Source organism: Quercus robur, chromosome 3, assembly GCF_932294415.1.
Source record: "Quercus robur chromosome 3, dhQueRobu3.1, whole genome shotgun sequence".
Lineage (NCBI taxonomy): Eukaryota > Viridiplantae > Streptophyta > Magnoliopsida > Fagales > Fagaceae > Quercus > Quercus robur.
The window spans coordinates 12,944,226-12,963,530 of NC_065536.1; the positions used below are offsets into that span (position 1 = coordinate 12,944,226).

At 33.4% G+C, this 19,305-nt stretch overlaps 3 protein-coding genes across 19 annotated transcripts in view; all 3 read right to left on the bottom strand.

The window, feature by feature from the left end:
• LOC126717108 (disease resistance protein RUN1-like) overlaps positions 1 to 19,305 on the bottom strand; it is a 61,526-nt gene that overhangs the window by 4,965 nt on the left and 37,256 nt on the right. For 3 of the 9 annotated variants that reach the window (XM_050418430.1, XM_050418429.1, XM_050418427.1), the window contains one exon: positions 18,495 to 18,718. The exons of 4 other annotated variants lie outside the window; for them this stretch is intronic. The gene's annotated coding sequence lies outside the window, so the exon portion shown is untranslated. Of the gene's footprint in view, positions 1 to 18,494; positions 18,740 to 19,305 lie in introns of those variants that run through there. 2 more of the 9 variants (XM_050418432.1, XM_050418431.1) reach the window with 1 other exon arrangement.
• Positions 1,302 to 13,684, bottom strand: LOC126717104 (disease resistance protein RUN1-like). 7 transcript variants are annotated; one of them, XM_050418376.1, is made up of 10 exons: positions 13,004 to 13,684; positions 10,689 to 11,790; positions 10,235 to 10,507; positions 9,336 to 10,133; positions 8,231 to 9,213; positions 6,725 to 7,000; positions 5,657 to 5,694; positions 3,198 to 3,538; positions 2,303 to 2,525; positions 1,302 to 1,876 (listed from the first exon to the last, which is right to left on the bottom strand). In XM_050418376.1, the coding sequence occupies exons 1-5, from the start codon at positions 13,495 to 13,497 to the stop codon at positions 8,425 to 8,427; spliced, it is 3,456 nt and encodes a 1,151-aa protein (XP_050274333.1). In that variant the 5' UTR covers positions 13,498 to 13,684; the 3' UTR covers positions 1,302 to 1,876; positions 2,303 to 2,525; positions 3,198 to 3,538; positions 5,657 to 5,694; positions 6,725 to 7,000; positions 8,231 to 8,424. The 7 variants fall into 7 exon arrangements, with proteins under 7 accessions (XP_050274333.1, XP_050274332.1, XP_050274334.1 ...); XM_050418375.1 differs by lacking the exon at positions 2,303 to 2,525; XM_050418377.1 differs by lacking the exons at positions 3,198 to 3,538; positions 5,657 to 5,694 and adding an exon at positions 6,514 to 6,616.
• Positions 14,533 to 18,697, bottom strand: LOC126717116 (L10-interacting MYB domain-containing protein-like). 3 transcript variants are annotated; one of them, XM_050418484.1, is made up of 8 exons: positions 18,378 to 18,697; positions 18,149 to 18,299; positions 17,433 to 17,770; positions 17,223 to 17,355; positions 16,543 to 16,880; positions 16,318 to 16,468; positions 15,513 to 15,856; positions 14,533 to 15,229 (listed from the first exon to the last, which is right to left on the bottom strand). In XM_050418484.1, exons 3-8 carry the CDS (start codon positions 17,706 to 17,708, stop codon positions 14,729 to 14,731), a joined length of 1,743 nt encoding a protein of 580 aa, XP_050274441.1. In that variant the 5' UTR covers positions 17,709 to 17,770; positions 18,149 to 18,299; positions 18,378 to 18,697; the 3' UTR covers positions 14,533 to 14,728. The 3 variants fall into 3 exon arrangements, with proteins under 3 accessions (XP_050274441.1, XP_050274443.1, XP_050274442.1); XM_050418486.1 differs by lacking the exons at positions 18,149 to 18,299; positions 18,378 to 18,697 and having other exon boundaries at positions 16,543 to 16,868; positions 17,223 to 17,345; positions 17,433 to 17,577; XM_050418485.1 differs by lacking the exons at positions 18,149 to 18,299; positions 18,378 to 18,697 and having other exon boundaries at positions 17,223 to 17,345; positions 17,433 to 17,577.

The window sequence follows — 19,305 nt, forward strand, 5'->3', positions numbered from 1 at the left end:
AATAAAAAATAAATAAAAATCCTTTTATCATTTAAACAATGGACAAGGGCAGCCATTAGCATCAATAAATGGAGTTTTCCTTAATGAAACAAGTTAAGAGGTTATTGACACGTCCTCTAGGATGAAACAAGCTGAAATGAATTAAAAAACCACAGTAGATAATTCCTTTTTTTTAGAGAATTTCAACTATGGCGTCCGCTCCTGATGAAAGTTCTTTATCATCAAACCAAGACACTAATCAGTTTTTGGTGTAGGCAGGAATTGAACCCCAGATCTCTTATTTAACCATAAAAATTTTTACTAATTGAACTAACTGGAACCCACAGCAGTAGATAAATCTTATTACACATACTTACAAATGAATTGTAATCTAAAAATAGCGTACCAATTAGTGACCCACCATTCATTTTCATTGAGGTATTCATTGGGAAAAGTTAACGGATGTTATAAGTGCATTGGTTTAGAAAATATTTTAGAAATTTGTTATGAGAAAAGAAAAGAAAAACTAATTTTTTTTACAGCATTTTATATTTCCCGTCAAAATGGTATTAAAACTTTCATAAAAATTTCCATTAACAAATGCCCTAAGGGCACCAATTAACCGGATCCTTCATTATTCAATTGAAATCTATTTATTAGCCATATTGTGAAATGAGTAATGTTATAAACACAAACTTTTTACAATATTGTTCCAATTACTAATGTAACAAATTTTTACTGATTCTCATCTAGGCCCACCATTGACATTACTTTTTTACTTCCTAATAACCACTTACCTCATCATTAGTTTGTAAAATATATTGTAGTTTTAGCATTTTCCTTGTGAAAAACCAACCCAATCATATGGAAAAACTTCCATATACGGACACACCCAACTTCGCACTAATTTTCACAACTTGCTAGGTTGTTAACTTATGATTAGATTACAACACTAATACATGGCATGAGACTTTCACGGAACTTGGTGAAAAAATGGATTTGGGTGCACCAATCACAGGCTGATACTAGTCTGTTGTGGGATTTGGGTGTGAAAATGGATAATATGTCCATAAAGTTTTCCTAGATTTTTTTTTTTTTTTTTAAATATTACTAAGGGAAATTAGGACCATACGAAGGTTTCAAATGGTCTACAAAATAGGTAGAGGCCTGATCAGCCCAACTTAAACTGTTGCTAAATTCGAGTCATTAACAAAAAATTTGCCATGTAAAAATTAAAAACAAAATTTCTATCAAGTGTATAATGATATATCATAATATGCTTATACCTCATTTTACATAGATAAAGCTATTAAAGTCAAAAGTCAAAATCAACCTTGAAATGAGTAATTTGATACGAATCTTTTGACCATTTACAACTTTAGAGTGTTATAAAAGTAAATTAGTGTCAAACAGTGTCTTTCAAGGGAGATTCGTGGGCTTTTTTCTTCTTGGGTTGAAGTTTATAAGCATAAGCCCAACCCACCAAAAAAAAGTACATTGAACTAGAATGGACAATGGGCATACAAATAATTTTTGCATTAATACAACGAAAGGGGCTGGTAAAACGACTCAGTAAATACGTTGTTATGAACAGAAAAACACTTATACCCCCTGCTTAAGCTAGTCAGAAGTGTCTTCCACAATCACTCCTAGTCTTCCAATATATGACTTGAAATCAAGAGGACAAGGTGAGACAATCCTTTAGGCTTCTTCCAATATAATTTTTTTGATTGCCAAACATCTTAGCAGTCTTTTTTTCCCCCCTTCTTGTGATTTGACCACAAAACTGTTTAGTGGTAATCATCAACTGGCAACTATCAAGAGGTGTGCACACTCTAACAGGCCTCTCTGGTCTTGAGATTGCAAAGCCTGAGTTGTTTCATAAGCACTTGAGTACCTACAAAACAGAGACATAGAGAGCATTAGGATAGATTGCGCAGAGCTTTCCATCTGCTTTTTTACAATTTACAAGTACGTAGTGCTTAAGTAAATCACTTTTTAGACAGTGCATTAGAAAGTAAGGTCAACAACTTTCTGCCTTCTAGGGTTATACCAACTAGCAAGCTTCCCAACTCCGAACTACTCCATGATGGCCTCTCCACAATACACAAATACGGGGCTTACAAAGTAGCAGATTTTTGTTCTTTCGCTCATAAGATTTTCAAACTCCCAATTATCATCAATCTCCATCCAGAGGACATTATTGTTGAACTCCAATTTTGTGTAACAAAATATTAGGATGCACCTAGATATTTTATAATATAAGCAACAAATAGAGCAAATAATTGTCTAAATATACTAGAATGGATAAATGGCAATTCACCTAGGTATAAGAATCTTAGACATAATCTCAGAGGTCACCATTTCTCTTGATCTCAAGACAACCCTATCTGTTCAAGAAGAACCTTTGTATCATTACATTGCCTCCTCAAATGTTTGTATCTATGCCTCAGAGTATCTTTGTGATGGTGAGACCAAATTTCCCATTGAACAGTCTGACCATTTCAATCTAAGCCTCGGCCACGAATCCATCACCAACTTTATTCCTGTTAAGCAAATGATCCATTTTTTATGTCTGATTTATTCTTGGACATTCACCAATCAGCACAGGAATGGCGTTCTTTTATGCACCAACAGGAATGATAAAATTTATTTATGGAGGGATAAAAATTCATTTAACAAAGCATTTGAGAATGCACTTGCCAGGACAGGGCTATTCATTGCAACACCTAATTGGTAAAAGTAGTTTTTATCACAGACTAACCAAAATGATCAAAAATACATGTGAACAAAGCAATGGATAAAGCATCAAATTTACTAGGGATGACAAGTGGATCTGAGAAAAGGAATCTCCTTCTCCAAGCCTATGTCAGGGAAAGACAGGAAAACTATTAGAGAAAAGCTTTTTCTTTTCTTTTTTTGAATTCGATTTTACAACTATTTGATATGATTCTTAGAAAGGAAGAAAATAAAATTATCAAGTGAAACGATCAAAAAAAAAAAGAAAAGGAAATTGCAATTCAGTTTATCTTAAATATTTGCCACATGGATCAGCAAACTGAAGAGATAAGGAAAATGGGTCGGCAAACTCTAAAATACTCTAAAAAGAGCAATCCACCATCCTTTTGTCAAATATAATTTCTGCCAATCACAATGTCCACATTTGTTCAATCAGCACATTCCAAACTGCCTTATTTTAGCATGAGAAGAGAACCAACCTTATAGCCTTGAACACTTCCCAGTACTCTCCCACCAAAACGAAGTCAGTTGAACCCATTTTCATTTTGTAATTTGGGAGTCTTAAAGCAAATAAGTAGACAACTAAGATAGCTTAGCCCAGTTGTACATCCCCACAAGATGATAATAGGTCCATAGAGAATCTCCATTCCCTTTCCCACCTGGAATCTGAATTAGATGCCTCATGTTGCTCCTACAATCCCCTTTACTCAAACCCCTATCATGCTGAAGATGCCAGTTGGGGGTCTGTTCACAAGAACTAAGAATTTCTCAGTGGAAAGTGTTGACATAAGCAGAAGTCCATCTTGCCCTGTAACCATATCTGTTAAAAACAAAGAATTTTGATAAGTGTCACAATAGTACACAAAAAATAAAAACAAAAGAGAGCATCCAGAATGCAATCCAAATCAGCATTCATGTATCATAAGTTCCACTTTGCCATTCTTCTCAATACACCCATATCTCTGGCTACCATTGTGTTCTTATTTCCAAAAATAATTTATAAAAAAAAAATAAAGAAAAAGGGTAATTTATGAAAGAATTATTGTTCCAAACTTTCAAAGGTAAGATAAGTTAGTTTCACACAGTAGTGAAGTAATTTGTATAAGTGTAAAATTTTACAAAAGCTTCTTTTCATTCTTATTCTTTTTTAATATAGAGATAATAGAAAATTAGTAATAATTACAAATAACTGTACATTGGAGGCTGGAATCTCCTCCAACCACATATAATCCCCACCAAATTTAAAGGAAATGACAGATTTCTAATCCATACTAATATATTCCAAAAAAAAAGGAGAAAAGGATTACACCATTTTATGATACTATACTATTTCTTCCTTAACACCAAATTTTGTAAACCCATTACTCCTAGGTTTGAGCGTTGCATGAATTTTAATAATTAATTCTATTATTTATTTTGTTGGCATTAATGAAAGACTTGTGCAGATTATCAAAAAAGAAAAAAAAAAGTGCAAGACTTGTGCAGAGTGCACATCAGAAATCTAAGTCATACGCTTAAAAGAGTATTCCATAATAATATCTTTTCAGCAAGCTATGAAAACCTATAAGGGTATGTAAATGGGTTGATGTGCTGTAGTAAATTTAAGAATTCCTAATACAGCTCTTGTTTCGTTAACACCAAATACAAATACGCATCTCCCTCTTCCCTCATTAACCTTGGAAAATGGCTTATGTGCAACTCCTTTCACCATCTCCAAAGTAGGATTTTTCTTCCATAAGCCATTTCCTATCTCAAATATCCAGCTTTCTACCCATAAATCCATATATATAAAATATTGAAAATAAATTTTTTTTTTAACTTTTTAAATATTGTTCTTATTGTATCTTAGAAGAGGACAAGACGATAACTGCTTAACCGGTTATTGTATCCTTCCTAGCTAAATGCTTACGATTGCCAAATCCAGCAGGCCTCATTTGGCAACTACCACTCTGCCCCTTCAAATCCCATAAGAAACTATGCTCAACTAATGAAACCAATAATTCCAATTCAGTATAAGTAATCTCTTGAGTATGTCTAAGCAATGTTGATCTTCATCAATATAAAATATTATTTTCATTTTGGCTTTACTTGTCCATTGCACAACTTTATGCTTTTCACTAAAAGAATTTTAAAAACTTCTTTTCCATTAAAAGGAATGCAACTCAGCAACAAATCATATTACTAATTTCTTTCATTAGTTCTATTCTTTTGTTTGCATTACTATATCCTTTCAAATTGGCTTAATACCCCTTTAATGATGAGCATGTTAATATAATGGAAGAGAGTGCGAAGTGACAAAGATGAAAATAAAACAATACAACTAAAGAGGGAGACATACTCTGGCATTCAACAACTCAAAAGAAATCAAACAAATATGATGCAAAGGAAAACAGTTTCAAAGTAACAATAGTAACTTGCCTTGTTTCCTTGAAATTTGATCAAGAGGTTGTAATTTTCTTTCACTGTGGCTATGAATTGAAATTGGAATCATAGTTCACAAAGGGATAGGCCAGTGATTAGGAACCCAAAATAAACCCATGTCCAACAGTTAAAGCAAATCCCATATCAAAGTCAGACCCACTTGTCACATCTAATTAATTTTTTTGACTACAATCCAAATAATTAATTTTTTTTGGCAGGGTGGAAGGCCTGACAAAAGAAACTCACACAAACACCATTAAAGCCAATATCTTGACTCACTTGGTTATACCCTCTTATCAGAATTTGGATTTCCATAAATCAAGCACAAATAAAGTTAATTTAGACTGAAAATTGTGGGTTCTACAACATGAGATTTTGGATGACAAAAACTGAGATAATGCAACTGAAAGGACTCTAATATTGTAGGTCAAGAAACACTACCATGAAAATACAACAATATAAGCCGACAATACATTAATGAATTATTTTGAAAGCACTCAATGCTGAACAAACATACCAATCATCAGATCTGGGTCTTCAATGTTGAAATATGCGCTGCATACAAAAATGTTTTCACTGTTAGTAACCTCTTTGCCATCTATAACAAATCATTTCAAACAGCTTGGCACATATTTATTTCTATAAGACTGATATTTTATATATAAGCAACAAAATAGAGCAAATAATTGTCTAAAGATACTAGAATGGATAAATGGAAATTAACCTAGGTATAAGAATCCTAGACATAATCTCAGAGGTTACTATTTCTCCCAATCTCAAGACAACCCATTATGTACAAGAAGAACCTTTGTATCATTACATTGCTTCCTCAAATGTTTGTATCTATGCTGAGCATCTTTGGGAAGGTGAGACCAAATTTCCCATTGAAAAGTCTGACCATTTCAATCCAAGCCTTGACCATGAATCCATCACTAACTTTATTCCCATTAAGCATTTGGTATTGTAACAATCCAAAGAGGTAATGATCCATTTTTTATGTCAGATTTATTCTTGGACATTCACCATCAGCATAGGAATGGCCTTATTTTATGCACCAACAGGAATGATAAAATTTATTTATGGGGGGATAACAATTCATTTAACAAATCATTTGAGAATGCACTTGCTGGGACAGGGCTATTCAATGTGACACCTAATTGGTAAAAGAATTTTTAATCACTGACTAACTAAAATGAAAAAAAAACATGTGAACAAAGCAGTAGCTAATGAAAGGAAAACTATTGGAGAAAATCTTCTATCTTTTTAAAAAATTCGATTTTACAACTATTTGATATGATTATTAGAAAGGAACAAAATATAATTATCAAATGAACCAATCAAAAAAAATGGAAATTGAACTTCAGTTTATCTTACATATTTGCCACATGGATCAGCACACTGAAGAGATAAGGAAAATAGGCAAACTCTAAAGTACTATAAAAAGAGCAATCCAGCATCCTTTTGTCAAATATAATTTCTGCCAATTACAATGTCCACATTTATTCAATCAGCACATTCCAAACTGCCTAAAACATAGTTTCTAGCAGCAACCACAAACTTATTTTGGCATGAGAAGAGATCCTACCTTATAGCCTTGAAGACCACCCAGTACTCTCCCACCAAAACGAAGTCACTTGAACCCATTTTCATTTTTAATATGGGAGCCTCAAAGCAAAGAAGCAGACAACTAAGATAGCTTAGCTCAGTTGTACATCCCCACAAGATGATGATAGGTCCGTAGAGAAGTGTGAATAACCTGTAATGCTGAAAATGAAAGTTGGGGATCTGTTCAAAAGAACTGAGAATTTCACAGTGCAGAGTGGAGACATAAGCTGAAGTCCATCTTGCCCTGTAATGATATCTGTCAAAAACAAAGAAATTTGACGAGTGTCACACCAGTGCACAAAAAATAAAAACAAACCAGAGAATCTACAATGCAATCCAAAACAATGTTCATGTATCACAAGTTCCACGTTGCCATTCTTCTCTATAGACCCATATTACTAGCTACCATTGTGTTCTTATTCCAAAAACAATTTAAAAAAAAAATAAAGAGAAAAGCTAATTTTTGAAATAATTTTCTTTCCTAAACTTTCCAAAAGCTTCTTCTCATTCTTTTTTTTTTAATATAGAGAAAAAATATTAATAATTACAAATAGTAGTACATTGGTGGCATTTAAGCTTTGTATGTTGGATGGAATCTCCTCCAACCACATTTAATCCCCACCAAATTTAAAGCAAATGACAGAGATTTCTAATCCATACTAATATATTCCAAAAAACCAAAAGGTTTACACCATTTTATGATACTATACTTTTTCTTACGTATCACCTAATTTTGTAGATCCATTACTCCTAGGTTGGAGCATTGCACGAATTTTATTAATTAATTATATTATTTACTTTACCTCATCATTTTCTTAGGTTCCCAATGTTACTTAAATTTTGTTTGTATGAATCTAAGACATCCAGATTATCGAAAAAAAATAAAAAAAAAGGTGCAAGACTTGTGCAGAGTGCACATCAGAAATCTAAGTCATATGCTTATAATATTTTTCAACCAGCTATTAAAACCTATAAGGGTATGTATGTAAATGAGTTTATGTGCTGTAGTAAATTTTAGAATCCCTAATACAGTTCTTGTTTCATTAACTCCAAACACAAATACACAATTCCCTCTTCCCTCATTAACTTTGAAAAAATGGCTTATGTATCAATAACTGCTTTATTACTAATTGTATCCTTCCTAAGATTTTAAGCAACTCCTAGTTAAATGCTTACTTCTGCCAAATCTAGCAGGCCTCAGTTGGCAAGTGACACTCTGTCCCATCAAATCTCATAAGAAAATATGCTTAACTAATTAAACCAATATTTCCAATTCAGTACAAGTAATCTCTTGAGTATGATCAAGCAATGTTGATCTTCATCAATATAATTTTTTTTTTCTTTTTTTTTTGGCTTTACTTGTCCATTGATCTTCATCAATGCAGAACTTTGTACTTTTTCTAAAAGAATTTTGAAAACTTCTTTTCCTTTAAAAGGAATGCAACTCAGCAACAGATCATATTACTAATTCCATTAAAAATAATACCTGGGCATATTTCTTCGCATCGGACTCGGTTTCTTTGACGGTGGATACAGATTGAAAATGGAGTCATCTTTTTATAAAGGGATTGGCTATTGAAGAAGAACCCAAATCAAACCCATTACCATCTGCTGAGTCAATACCCAAACATAAGTCAAGCCCATTTGCTATATCCACTGGACGCCTTGAATCAGATGTCTTCAGGGACTAGAGGAGCTTGAAGTGTCACCTGCGTCTGAGTCCGTATGTGAACCATTTTGAGATAGTAAAGGTGCGAGCAGCTCTGTGTCGTCATCAATATTTTGAGAATTGTGTTGGATGATAACGGAATTCTGAGGAGGACATACGCATTCCACATGTACTCCCATCCTTGCAATCACAGGAGCGTATTTTCCGTTTCTACTTACCCAGTGAGCGATTTTACATGAAATCTCAACATGATTCCGATCACCTTGCATCAAGTCTCCGAATCTCCTCTGTAATCGGCTGTGAGGTTCTCCGCGAAACCACAGATGATCACACTTCAAAGCATAAAGACGCTCCCAAGTCACGAGACGTCGCTTACGACTATTGGTAGAAATGTGGATATTACAAACACAATCAATTAAATCATCACGAATAGAACCATACTTATCGTTATTAGCGTAACTGTCCTTCAACGGAATTAGATGAAGAGCAACACAAACAACAATTGATGGAAACTCAGGACCAACCCAGAATGATATGGAACTTTCAATGCTTTGATGATTGATCCAATTCGGAATCTTCTTTCCTGGTACTGTAATATCATATATCTCTCCATAATCACCCAGATACGCATCTAGAGTGGGAAAGGACTCATCTTGAATTGCGTTGAGCTTGGAGAGGGAGACCCGGGAAGAGCAATCAATCTGATTCGATAAATTGCGATGTGAATGCGAATCCATTAATACTTTGTGTTTCACACCTGAACATTTCATATTTGGTGAAAGCCCTAAAATTCTTCCAAACTGCATGAAATTAGGAATTTTAAGAAATTGAAGTTTAGCAAATCTAGTAAATGTATTTGCAAAGGTAACCAAAATTGTTTCTATTATTACTTTAAGAGTGAGAGAGAGAGAGAGAGGGGTACCTGAAGGATTAATTTTCTTAATGATTCTGAATTCAACGAGATGCAGTTTGTTGCATCTACTGCTCTTATACTTTCTGGAAGCTTTGGAATTTTCTTAAGGAACTTGGAATCCTGAATTACAAGATAATTTAATCTATTGAATCTGATAATGCTTTCTCTGAGGTTCAAATCTTTACTCCCTGATAATAAACATTTCTCTGAGTGGGTGAAGCAAGAAGTCAACTTTTTTAGAAAATTCAACTTTGGAAAACAATATTTTGAAAAGCCACCGTAAGAATTGCATGCTGTAGCTTTTCTACCAAACCCCATGTCCTTTGGAAATTTGACATTACCATAAAGCAAGAGCTGGCGAAGTTGTTGCAATTTATAAATGCTACTAGGAAGCTGACACGAATAGAAACTGGAACCTATGTCTAATCGCTCAAGCCCAGTGAGATTCCCAATTGATGGAGGAAGCTCTCTAATGGCAGTGTCTCTCAGACTAAGAAACTTTAAATTTTCCATTTCTTGTGGAATATCAGGGAACCTCTTGACCCTTTTGCAATCTAAAAGATGTAAATATTTAAGAGATTTCATCACGATACAACTTGGAAGAATTTCAAGTTCATCGCAACCCCAGAGGTCCAAACTTTCCAGTTTATCAAGATATCCAACAGAGTCATGAATCTTGACTAATTTTTCACAACTTTGGAGATCCAATTTCTTTACATTTGGGGTGGCACTCAATAAGTCGGGTAATTCCCTAATGTATTGATTGAAATTGAAATTCATATATGTCAAGCTTTTGCATTGTATCCTCTGTAGAAAAAAGAAAATCAAAACTTTTAACTCCAACAAATGTTATTAAAATATAGTTTAATAAAGTAATAATAATTATAAATAAATAAAAATGATTATACCTTGAAAAGCTTGTCCAATGTAACTCGACTTTCTGGCATGTTCAGTGCAATGAGATTTTGAGGATCAAAATTAGGTGGTAAGGAAAATAAAGGAAATCCGGACCAATCAAGAACCCTTAATTCGTTAGGAAGATATTTGAGACCTCTACAAATATCTACATTACTAACTATGAGGAATTTGAGATTTTTCATCTTTTCAAGACATGTAGGTTCCAATTTCATCTTTGATGGCTTAGGTGAGCATATCCTTATGCCTCGAATTTTTTCCGATCCCTAATTAGACAAAGCATCAAGTCAATCACACTATACAATAAAATTCACTAAAGTGTAATGACGGTTAATTTAAACAAGAACTAAACTAATAAACTTAAATTTTCTTCAACATTTAAATGAAAAATAATCACTACATTTTCCATTTGAAAAAAGGTAGAAAATGAACCAAGATAATGCATACCGTATTTTGTGTTAGTACTTTATGAACATCCTTATAACACCATAGCCTACTGCGATTTCCAGGCAAGTCCGGCGATTCCCGTTGAACAATGTCCCTACCCATTTGTTGTAGCAAGTTATGCATCAACAATTTATCATATTGACCAACTGTTATTAGGCACTTATCGATAAGTCTTCGAATTCCATAAATTGGATATAAATTGCAAGCATTCAGTATATCAATGACATACTCCCTAAGAAATCCCTCAAAGAAGCATGCAATATCAAGGAAAATATCTTTTTCACTTTTATCCAATCCTTCATAACTTATTTCGAGTATTTTTGTAATGTCTTCATTAGGAATTCTTTCATACTTTTCTACTGCACTTCTCCATTCGGGTTTTGTTCTTCCATACAAATCAGCACCAATTATTACTAGAGCCAATGGCAATCCCTTGACATGTTGTATAACTTTGTCTGCAAGTTCCAAATAATCATCTTTGGGTTTGTTGCTTTGGAAGGCGTGCATACTAAAAAGTTCAAGGGCTTCATCTTGATCTAATTCCTTAATCGAGTGGGTTGAACAACAATTTCCAAGTGTAGCTGTCAAGTGTTTGTCTCTTGTTGTTATAATGATTTTGCTTCCAGAAGCAAACCAATCACATCTTCCAAGCAAATTTTCTATTTGGATCCATTTATCCACATCATCAAGAACTAAAAGAATCCTCATAGATGAAAGTCTTTCCTTTATCATATTGACACCTTTAGATTTGCTACCCACCTTTAAATTTCTATCCCCTAAAATTTCACAAAGAAGTGTCTCTTGTAATTCAATTACACCAGCATTTGTCCCCGATCTTTCTCTTAAATTTTCTAGACAACAAAATCCATCAAAATGATCACAAATTCTATTAAAAATAGCTTTTGCGATTGTTGTCTTACCTATTCCACCAGTGCCATTGATACATATTATATGACCATCATTTGACTCAATATCTAAAAGAATGGTCTTTACACGATAATTTATTCCAACAGGGTATCGTGCAACAAATAATGGTGTTCGATTAAATTTAGAATTTGAGATCTCTTCAACAATTCGTTGGATAAATTTGGACTCGTTGCAACTGCCATTCACATAACATTAAAAAATATATATAATGAGTTAGACTAGACAATAGAAATGTGAAGATCAACTGAATTTAAGATGCTCCGCTTGTGCATAAAAACTTTAAATATTGACAATTAAAGTAAGTGGCTTGTATTAATTCCCATATATATGACATTCAATTTAAACATAAATATGCAGGCGTAACATAATTTGAAATTAATAGGATATTATTGTTTAGAAAATTTATTCATATATAGAATTTATATGTGTTTATATATTTTTTTTTTAAAAAGACTAAATAATAAGATACTTGAATTGATCATTTGCCTACTTATTTCAAGTTTGAAAGTTAAAAGACTTAAAAGACAATAAATAAAAGTGTAAAATTGAAGGAAATTATGGTTATTTGATCAAAATGACTTAACATTAAAAACAAAACCGTTTGAGTAAAGCCATGTGTTTTGATTTTTTTTTAAAGTCAAATTTTCATGATTTAATCAGGTGTTTTTTTTTTTTGGGTTGTGAAACATTTTTTTTAGTTGTGAAACTAAAGCTAAAGTTTCTGAGTACTAATATGGTTTAATCCGGATTTTCATATGGTTTACCAGTTTGACGGTTCAACCCTTGATTCGGTGCAATTCTGAGTACTAATATGTCTGGAATAAAGTTGCATGGAAAAGCTAAAGTTACTGATAATTGAAAGTTGTTAAAAGTCACTTTTAATACTAGAACTAAATTATTAAGGATGTTTTAGGGAAAATTTTTAAATAAATAATATGTGGGAGAAGGAAACTTCTATATATATATATAAAAGAGAAATTTTCAGCAAAAAAAAAATATATAAAAGCGAAATTATATGTCTACAATATTTTTACAACAAATTCTAAGTGGCAGGTTATTTTTGATTATTATTATTAGGGCAAAAAAAGTAATTTTAGTGTTAGATTCAAATTTGAACCAATAACAACTAACCACCTATGATTTGTTGTGACACTCCAATTTAATTAGTAAGTTTTATTTATTTATTTTTTTTATTTTAAATCCTTCTATTTCAACATTGCTAGCTAATTAACCTCTACAGTCATAGATATGAAGAAAAAAAAATACATACATAATTTGGCCAAAAGACTAACATTGTTAAATTAGTGGTAATTGTTGTTTAACAATAAAATTAGTGATCAGACCACTGAAAGTTATAAAAAGTACAATAGTTGTCATTAAATACATACCTGTGCCTGTAATGCCAACCAGATATATTAGCAGTTTCATGGAGAGCTTTTCTCCATCTTTCTACTTTCTTGCTATCCTTAAGTTTTCTTTCATGTTTGGCTAGGGCTTCTCCGAACTTTCCATTTTGGTTACGAATTTCTGATGGATCCACCTTGTAAAAAACCGGTCGCACCAATTGGTCATTCTTTTTGCACTCAACAATCTTGGCAAGCTCATCCAAACACCAAGCGGAAGATGCATAATTTTCAGAAAATACAATTATTGATATCATTGAGTTCTCAATGGTTTTGAGAAGCTCTGTAGAAATTTCTTCTCCCCTTGGAAGCTTATCATCAATGAAAGTGTGAATACCCCTCGAACACAAAGCATCATACAAATGGCTTATAAAACTGAAACGGGTATCTTCACCTCTAAAACTCAAGAAGACATCAAACTTCTTGAGTTGGTGGGTAAAAGAAGAAGATGAGGCTCCTTTGCAGGTCACAAGAGCCATCGAGATTTATGAGCAAACAGTTGTAAAGATCTGAAATGAGGAGAAAGAAAACTGTGAAAGGATTGCAATATAACTCAGGAAAGTGAATGACAAATTAGGAAGGAGTGAAAGCAAGCAAGAGGAGCCTTTAAAGGTGGCTTGCTTTCTGTGTGTCCAGCAACTCTGAACTTTAAAGTGCCATATTGCTGCTTTTTACATTGCTTTCGGTGTGACCAGTAACTCTTTGAACTTTCCAAGAACCATAGATGCTTTTTTTATTGCAATATCATGCAAGTTTCCATGTGAAACCTAAAATAAATTTTGGAACTTTCTAAGCACCATACCGGTAATTGTGGTCAAACAAAATGGTAATTTCTTATCTTATTAGTCATTCGAAAGTGAGATGTAATAAACAAAGGGAAATGTTAATAAAAGTAGATATCCCTCTTCCATGCAATCCAACAAAGTTGAAAGAGAGGTCCACACGTTTATGACTTTCTGGAAAAGTAGCTATCTTAGTCTAGCACCATGTCAGGTAAGATTTCTTTATAAAAAGTAAAGTTTCTCATTTCCCTACAGATTCCCCTCTTTTTCCATGACACTGACGGTGTAAAGAAGAAAGAAAGGGAGGGAAATATTAAACTTTCCTTTGTTTGGTTATTAGGACTAGGAGAGGAGAAAAATGAAAAAGTGAAGAAAGTAGAATCCACTCAGCACAATAATTTTTTATCAAAAATCTCACACTCAAACAGGGAAAGGGGATGTGTGAAAAATCCACTAAAAGATATAGTGCATATAGATTTATTGTATATCAATATGCTAGCTAAATAGCTAAAAATCCTTTTCACTTGTAGATAAAATTTTATGCCCAAAAACATGGATTTAAGTCCATTTACTGTCATATATGCATTAAAAGATATAAACGCGCAACACATGTTAAAGCTTCAATCAATTTTTGTTTTGGGAAAAATATCGATTGAGAATGTATTTTTCATCAACCTTCAAGGCAATCAACCATAAATCCAGCTACAATCAACCATCACCATGCGCAGGACCTCCCAGCAAAAACAAATTCAATTCCCTTTTTTTTTCCCAATTTCAATAAAAAAATCAAACAGGAAATTGCATTGAAAAATGCCTTTACATTAATATAGGATCTGATTTACATTGGAAAAACTCCCCAATAAGAAAGTACCAAAATTATATCTGACATTAACAAGAAAAATAGATGCTACCATCGAAGCTTTTTCAATTACCACTTCCTCCGTGCTGTGACATCCATGGCCACGAACATCTTGGCCTTTCTCTCATCTTCTAAAAGTTCACAAGCCTCCAAGAAGATCTCATCATCCATGTCAGGAACGGTTTGAAGTGCTGCAACTATACATTCTATTGAGCTGTAGTCTTTGTCTTCCTCAGTACCCAAATATGTTTTTACTACACATGGCTTCCCCTCAACTGCCTCTTGTGTCTCTTTCTTGATGGTTATCCGAACTTTTTGGATACATCCTGAGGTTGATGAAGAAGCAGATTTTCGCTTTCTTCTCAGATGAGATATTTCAAACTCCGTAATTGGAGATTGTGTATCTCCAAATATATCGTAAATCCCCATCCCCAGGGTGTCGGTGTTGATCTCCATTTTTACATCGAAATAACTTGATCTACCATGCTGACTTTCATTACCATAAATCAAGCACAAATCACAATAATCACCCAAGATCTTATCTCTGTATGTAACTGCATCTGGATGATCCTGCAAAATGCCATTTTTAAATAAAAGCTGATCAAAATTATAGAGTTCAATGTTCAACTATCAATAAGATTATGTTCTGCACCCTACATTATGCACCAACATATAGTTTACTTCATGAATACTGTTAATCAATTCATCAAGGGGGAGAGAAAGAAAGAATATGTGTGCGCACACACATGTTTACCATACCGTGGCATGCTCAGTGCTCTTTAGTGATAACCAAAGGAAACAAAAGGAGATAACACTTTATCCTAGCAACATTACAAATAAGAAAAAATAGCACCTTGATATAAGCTTCCCAAACATCATCATCAGCTGTCATTGTTTGGTGAATTCCATCCCAAGCAAAGCCATTATGATTGAGGGTATCTGTGATGTCCGTATACTCTTTCCTCAAGCTCCAATACTGATCTTCTAGTACATCTTTACCACAAAGGAATCCAAATTTTTTACTAAATGTTGCATTCATCCAGGTCCAAGCTTGAGCATTGTACGTACGACCAATCTTATTCCCTCTGTGCAACTGTTCTAACATAAGGTCAATAAAATAACGGTCCATTTCCCTTGTCCAATTTATCCTCAGAGGATCATTATTAGCAGGGGACTGGTAATTCTCTTCACCTACAACTTTAAAAATAACTGTCATTACATGAGAGGATTTATTCTGGAGGCATATAGTACCAAAAAAAAAAAAAGGAATAATAATGTCGTTTCATACTGTTTGACAAAATTTAATAGCTTCAAACATTACTTGAAATGGACAAATTTCAGTTCTTTTGTATCAAACTTTCAGGAAAACTGAGTCAAGTAGTTGTATTAGCATCAAATTAAAACTTCCTTTTTGCATGGATAGTGACATTGATTACAACAACAAAGTTGACAATTTACTTATAGTAATTATTCTAGCAAATGGACAACTATTGCACCTGTAAATTAAACATGCTAGTGCAGTTTTCAGATGGTCCTCCTCTAATATCACACGTGTAATTCAAACATTTTCTGAGAAGTCCTTAACTGATTGTACCAATCTTGTCTACCTAAGGTAATATTGCAATAAGAGAGAGAGAGAGAGAGAGAGAGAGAGAGACCAATATTTACTCCCAGCTCATAGTCCTCAGCATCCATAGAGTGACCAGAGTAATTTTGCCTTTGCTCAGTGTTGTCATTTCCATATATCAAAAACAAATTGTTGACATTTGGGAGAGTTCTATTGCGGTATGTTCTTGCATCAGGATGTACCTATAGAAATTATCTATAAGTTGTTGGGACCAAAAAGAATATTTATGTAATGGAAATTCAGAAGAAAATATCACCTTAACATAAGCATCCCAGACATCATCTTCAGCACATATAATCTGTTGCATTTCATTCCAAGAAAAACCACTCTGGTCAAGTAGAGTTTTCATATCATTGAACCGCTTCCTCAAGTTCATAAAACGACTTTTTAGGACATCTTTGTCATGCTGAGACCCAAATTCTGCACTAAACTTTGCAATCATATCACTCCAGGCTAGCTTGTTGAATTTTTGATCAACCATACTTCCATTGCGAACTTGCTCTAACATTAGATCAATAAAATATCGGTCCATCGATGGTGTCCAATCAGTTCTTTGGTGATAGTTATTGTTAAGTCTGGCACCTTCAAAGAATTCTAAAATAACGTAAATATGGGGAAAGGTAATCTTTATTTGCTCATTTAAAAAAAAAAAAAAATTCTTCTTTTCACTTCAATGATCACTATGTTTCATATTAAAGAGGGAGTAGGGACTTGTTCTCTTTCTGTTTTTTTCCCTTGGTTCAAGAAAGCATTTAAACATATCTTGACAAAATGCTATTGCAATCAATGCAATATGAAATAGCACAGGTATATATATATCCAGACACATTGAACACATATATCTAATTGCTCATTGACTAAAGACCAAATACTTAAAGAGGGAAAACATAGGCAAATGCTGAGATTGCTTATAAGCTTGTTGAACCAAAATCTCACCAAAACCGTTACATCCTAGATCTTGACGCGCTTCATTACACCATTCATCAGAAGCTGGATTTCCATAAATCAAGCACAAGTCATTATAATTTGATATCGGCATAATTCGGTATGGTTTTGCATCTGGGTGTTCCTACATAAACAAAGTCTTAGCCAATAGCTATGTATACTCAAACTGAGATTTAAGACTAAAATAAGTTGACAAAGCACCTTCACATATGCATCCCAAACATCATCAAAAGCTGTGACCATTTGCTGTGTTTCATCCCATGAAAATCGTCTCTGTTCAAGAAGATTTTTCATATCAAAGTACTGCTTTTCCAAACTTCTATAACGACTTTTCAGAAAATCTTTGTCATGTTGTAATGAGAATCGTTCCCTGAACAACATAAACATATCTATCCATGCTTGATTGTTGAAAGTGTAATCAATCTTCTTCCCCTTATGCACTTCCTCTAGCATTACATCTATGAGATAACGGTCCATTGAAAGTGTCCAATCTGTTGTTGAACAACCACTGTTTGCATAGCATTGGATATCCACCCCTACTTCAAACCAAAGATTTTGTTAATTCATGCAATAAAAAATATGTATTTAAAAGATGATAAGTCCAATGAGACAACTTATACTTCATTTTTTTTTTTTTTAATTAAATGTTGCGGTAACACTCTCATTTTAGCTAAAGTTATATAGATCAGCATTGTCAACCCCAGTCAACAACCATGTAGAAATATTTAGAATGATAACTGCATGGGTTGTGGTACATCAGAATTAGGATAGCAATGAAAGAAAAGGAAATAATGCAACTGAAAGGAGACTGATATAGTAGGTTAAGAACACAACAAAGAAAATAAGACAATAAATAAGCAGATAATAACTTCCTTAAATTATTTGGGAAGCTCTCACTGCTGAAACAAGAAACCTACCAATTCTCAAATCTGGTTCTTCACTGTCAAGATCTGCATTGCACGTTGAAATTCTGTATCTTCCATTACAAACTTCTTCACCATATATAACACATAATTTGTGCTAGCTTGGAACCGATTTATTTCTATATGACTGAGCATCAGGATGCACCTGCATATTTTATACATAAGCCACATAATAAAACTACAAATATCTAAAGGATACAAGAATGAGTAAATATAAATTCACCTTGGTATAAGAATCCCAGACTTAGTCCTCAGCAGTTACCATTTCTCCTGTTTCATCCCAAGAAAACCCACTCTGATCAAGAAGAACCTTTATATCATTATATTGTCCCTTTAAATGTTTGTATCTATTCCTCAGACCATCTTTGTCATGGTGAGATCCAAATTTTGCATTGAACAGTCTAACCATTTCAATCCATGCCTCGGCCACAAATCCATGACCAATTTTATTCCCTCTAAGCACCTGGTCTTGTAACAATTCAATAGGGAAACGATCCATTGTTGATGTCCAATTTGTTCTCCAACATTCACTATCAGAAGAGGTACGGCCCTCCTTTTCTTCAGCTACAGGATAGGTAAAACTGACTGATTTATGAGGATAATAGACAACTTCTCATTCATCAAAACGTTTCAGACTTTTAAACATAAATTAAGCTAGAAGAACATTATACTTGCCATTAATTGACAAACAGTAATTCATATACTTCAACATCATTGGATAGCAATAAGATGGGGTACAAACAATATCCACAGCCCAGTAAATCTGTCCTAACCCTAAGAGAAAATTTAAAGAAATTATTAAAATGAATTAAAATCTCATGGATCTTAATGAACTGGGCATCCTTACAAGCACATAATGAAAAAACTAGAACCTATAAATCAAATTTCCATTTAAGGAATGCAAACATGAGAAAATAATAACTGTTATACAGTATACGAATCTCTCCAATTAAACATATCTGATCAAATTCCATTTTGTGAAGCTTAAAGACCTACTGGACACCCGAATATTAACCAAAGTCTTAATTGTGATCATCAATAAATCCCAAGTGGCATGTATAAAGACAAAACCAGATTTTTTATTTTGATAGGTAAACAGAATTACAATAATAAATTGGAGAGGAGTGTCCTCAAGAATACAGGTTCCCTCT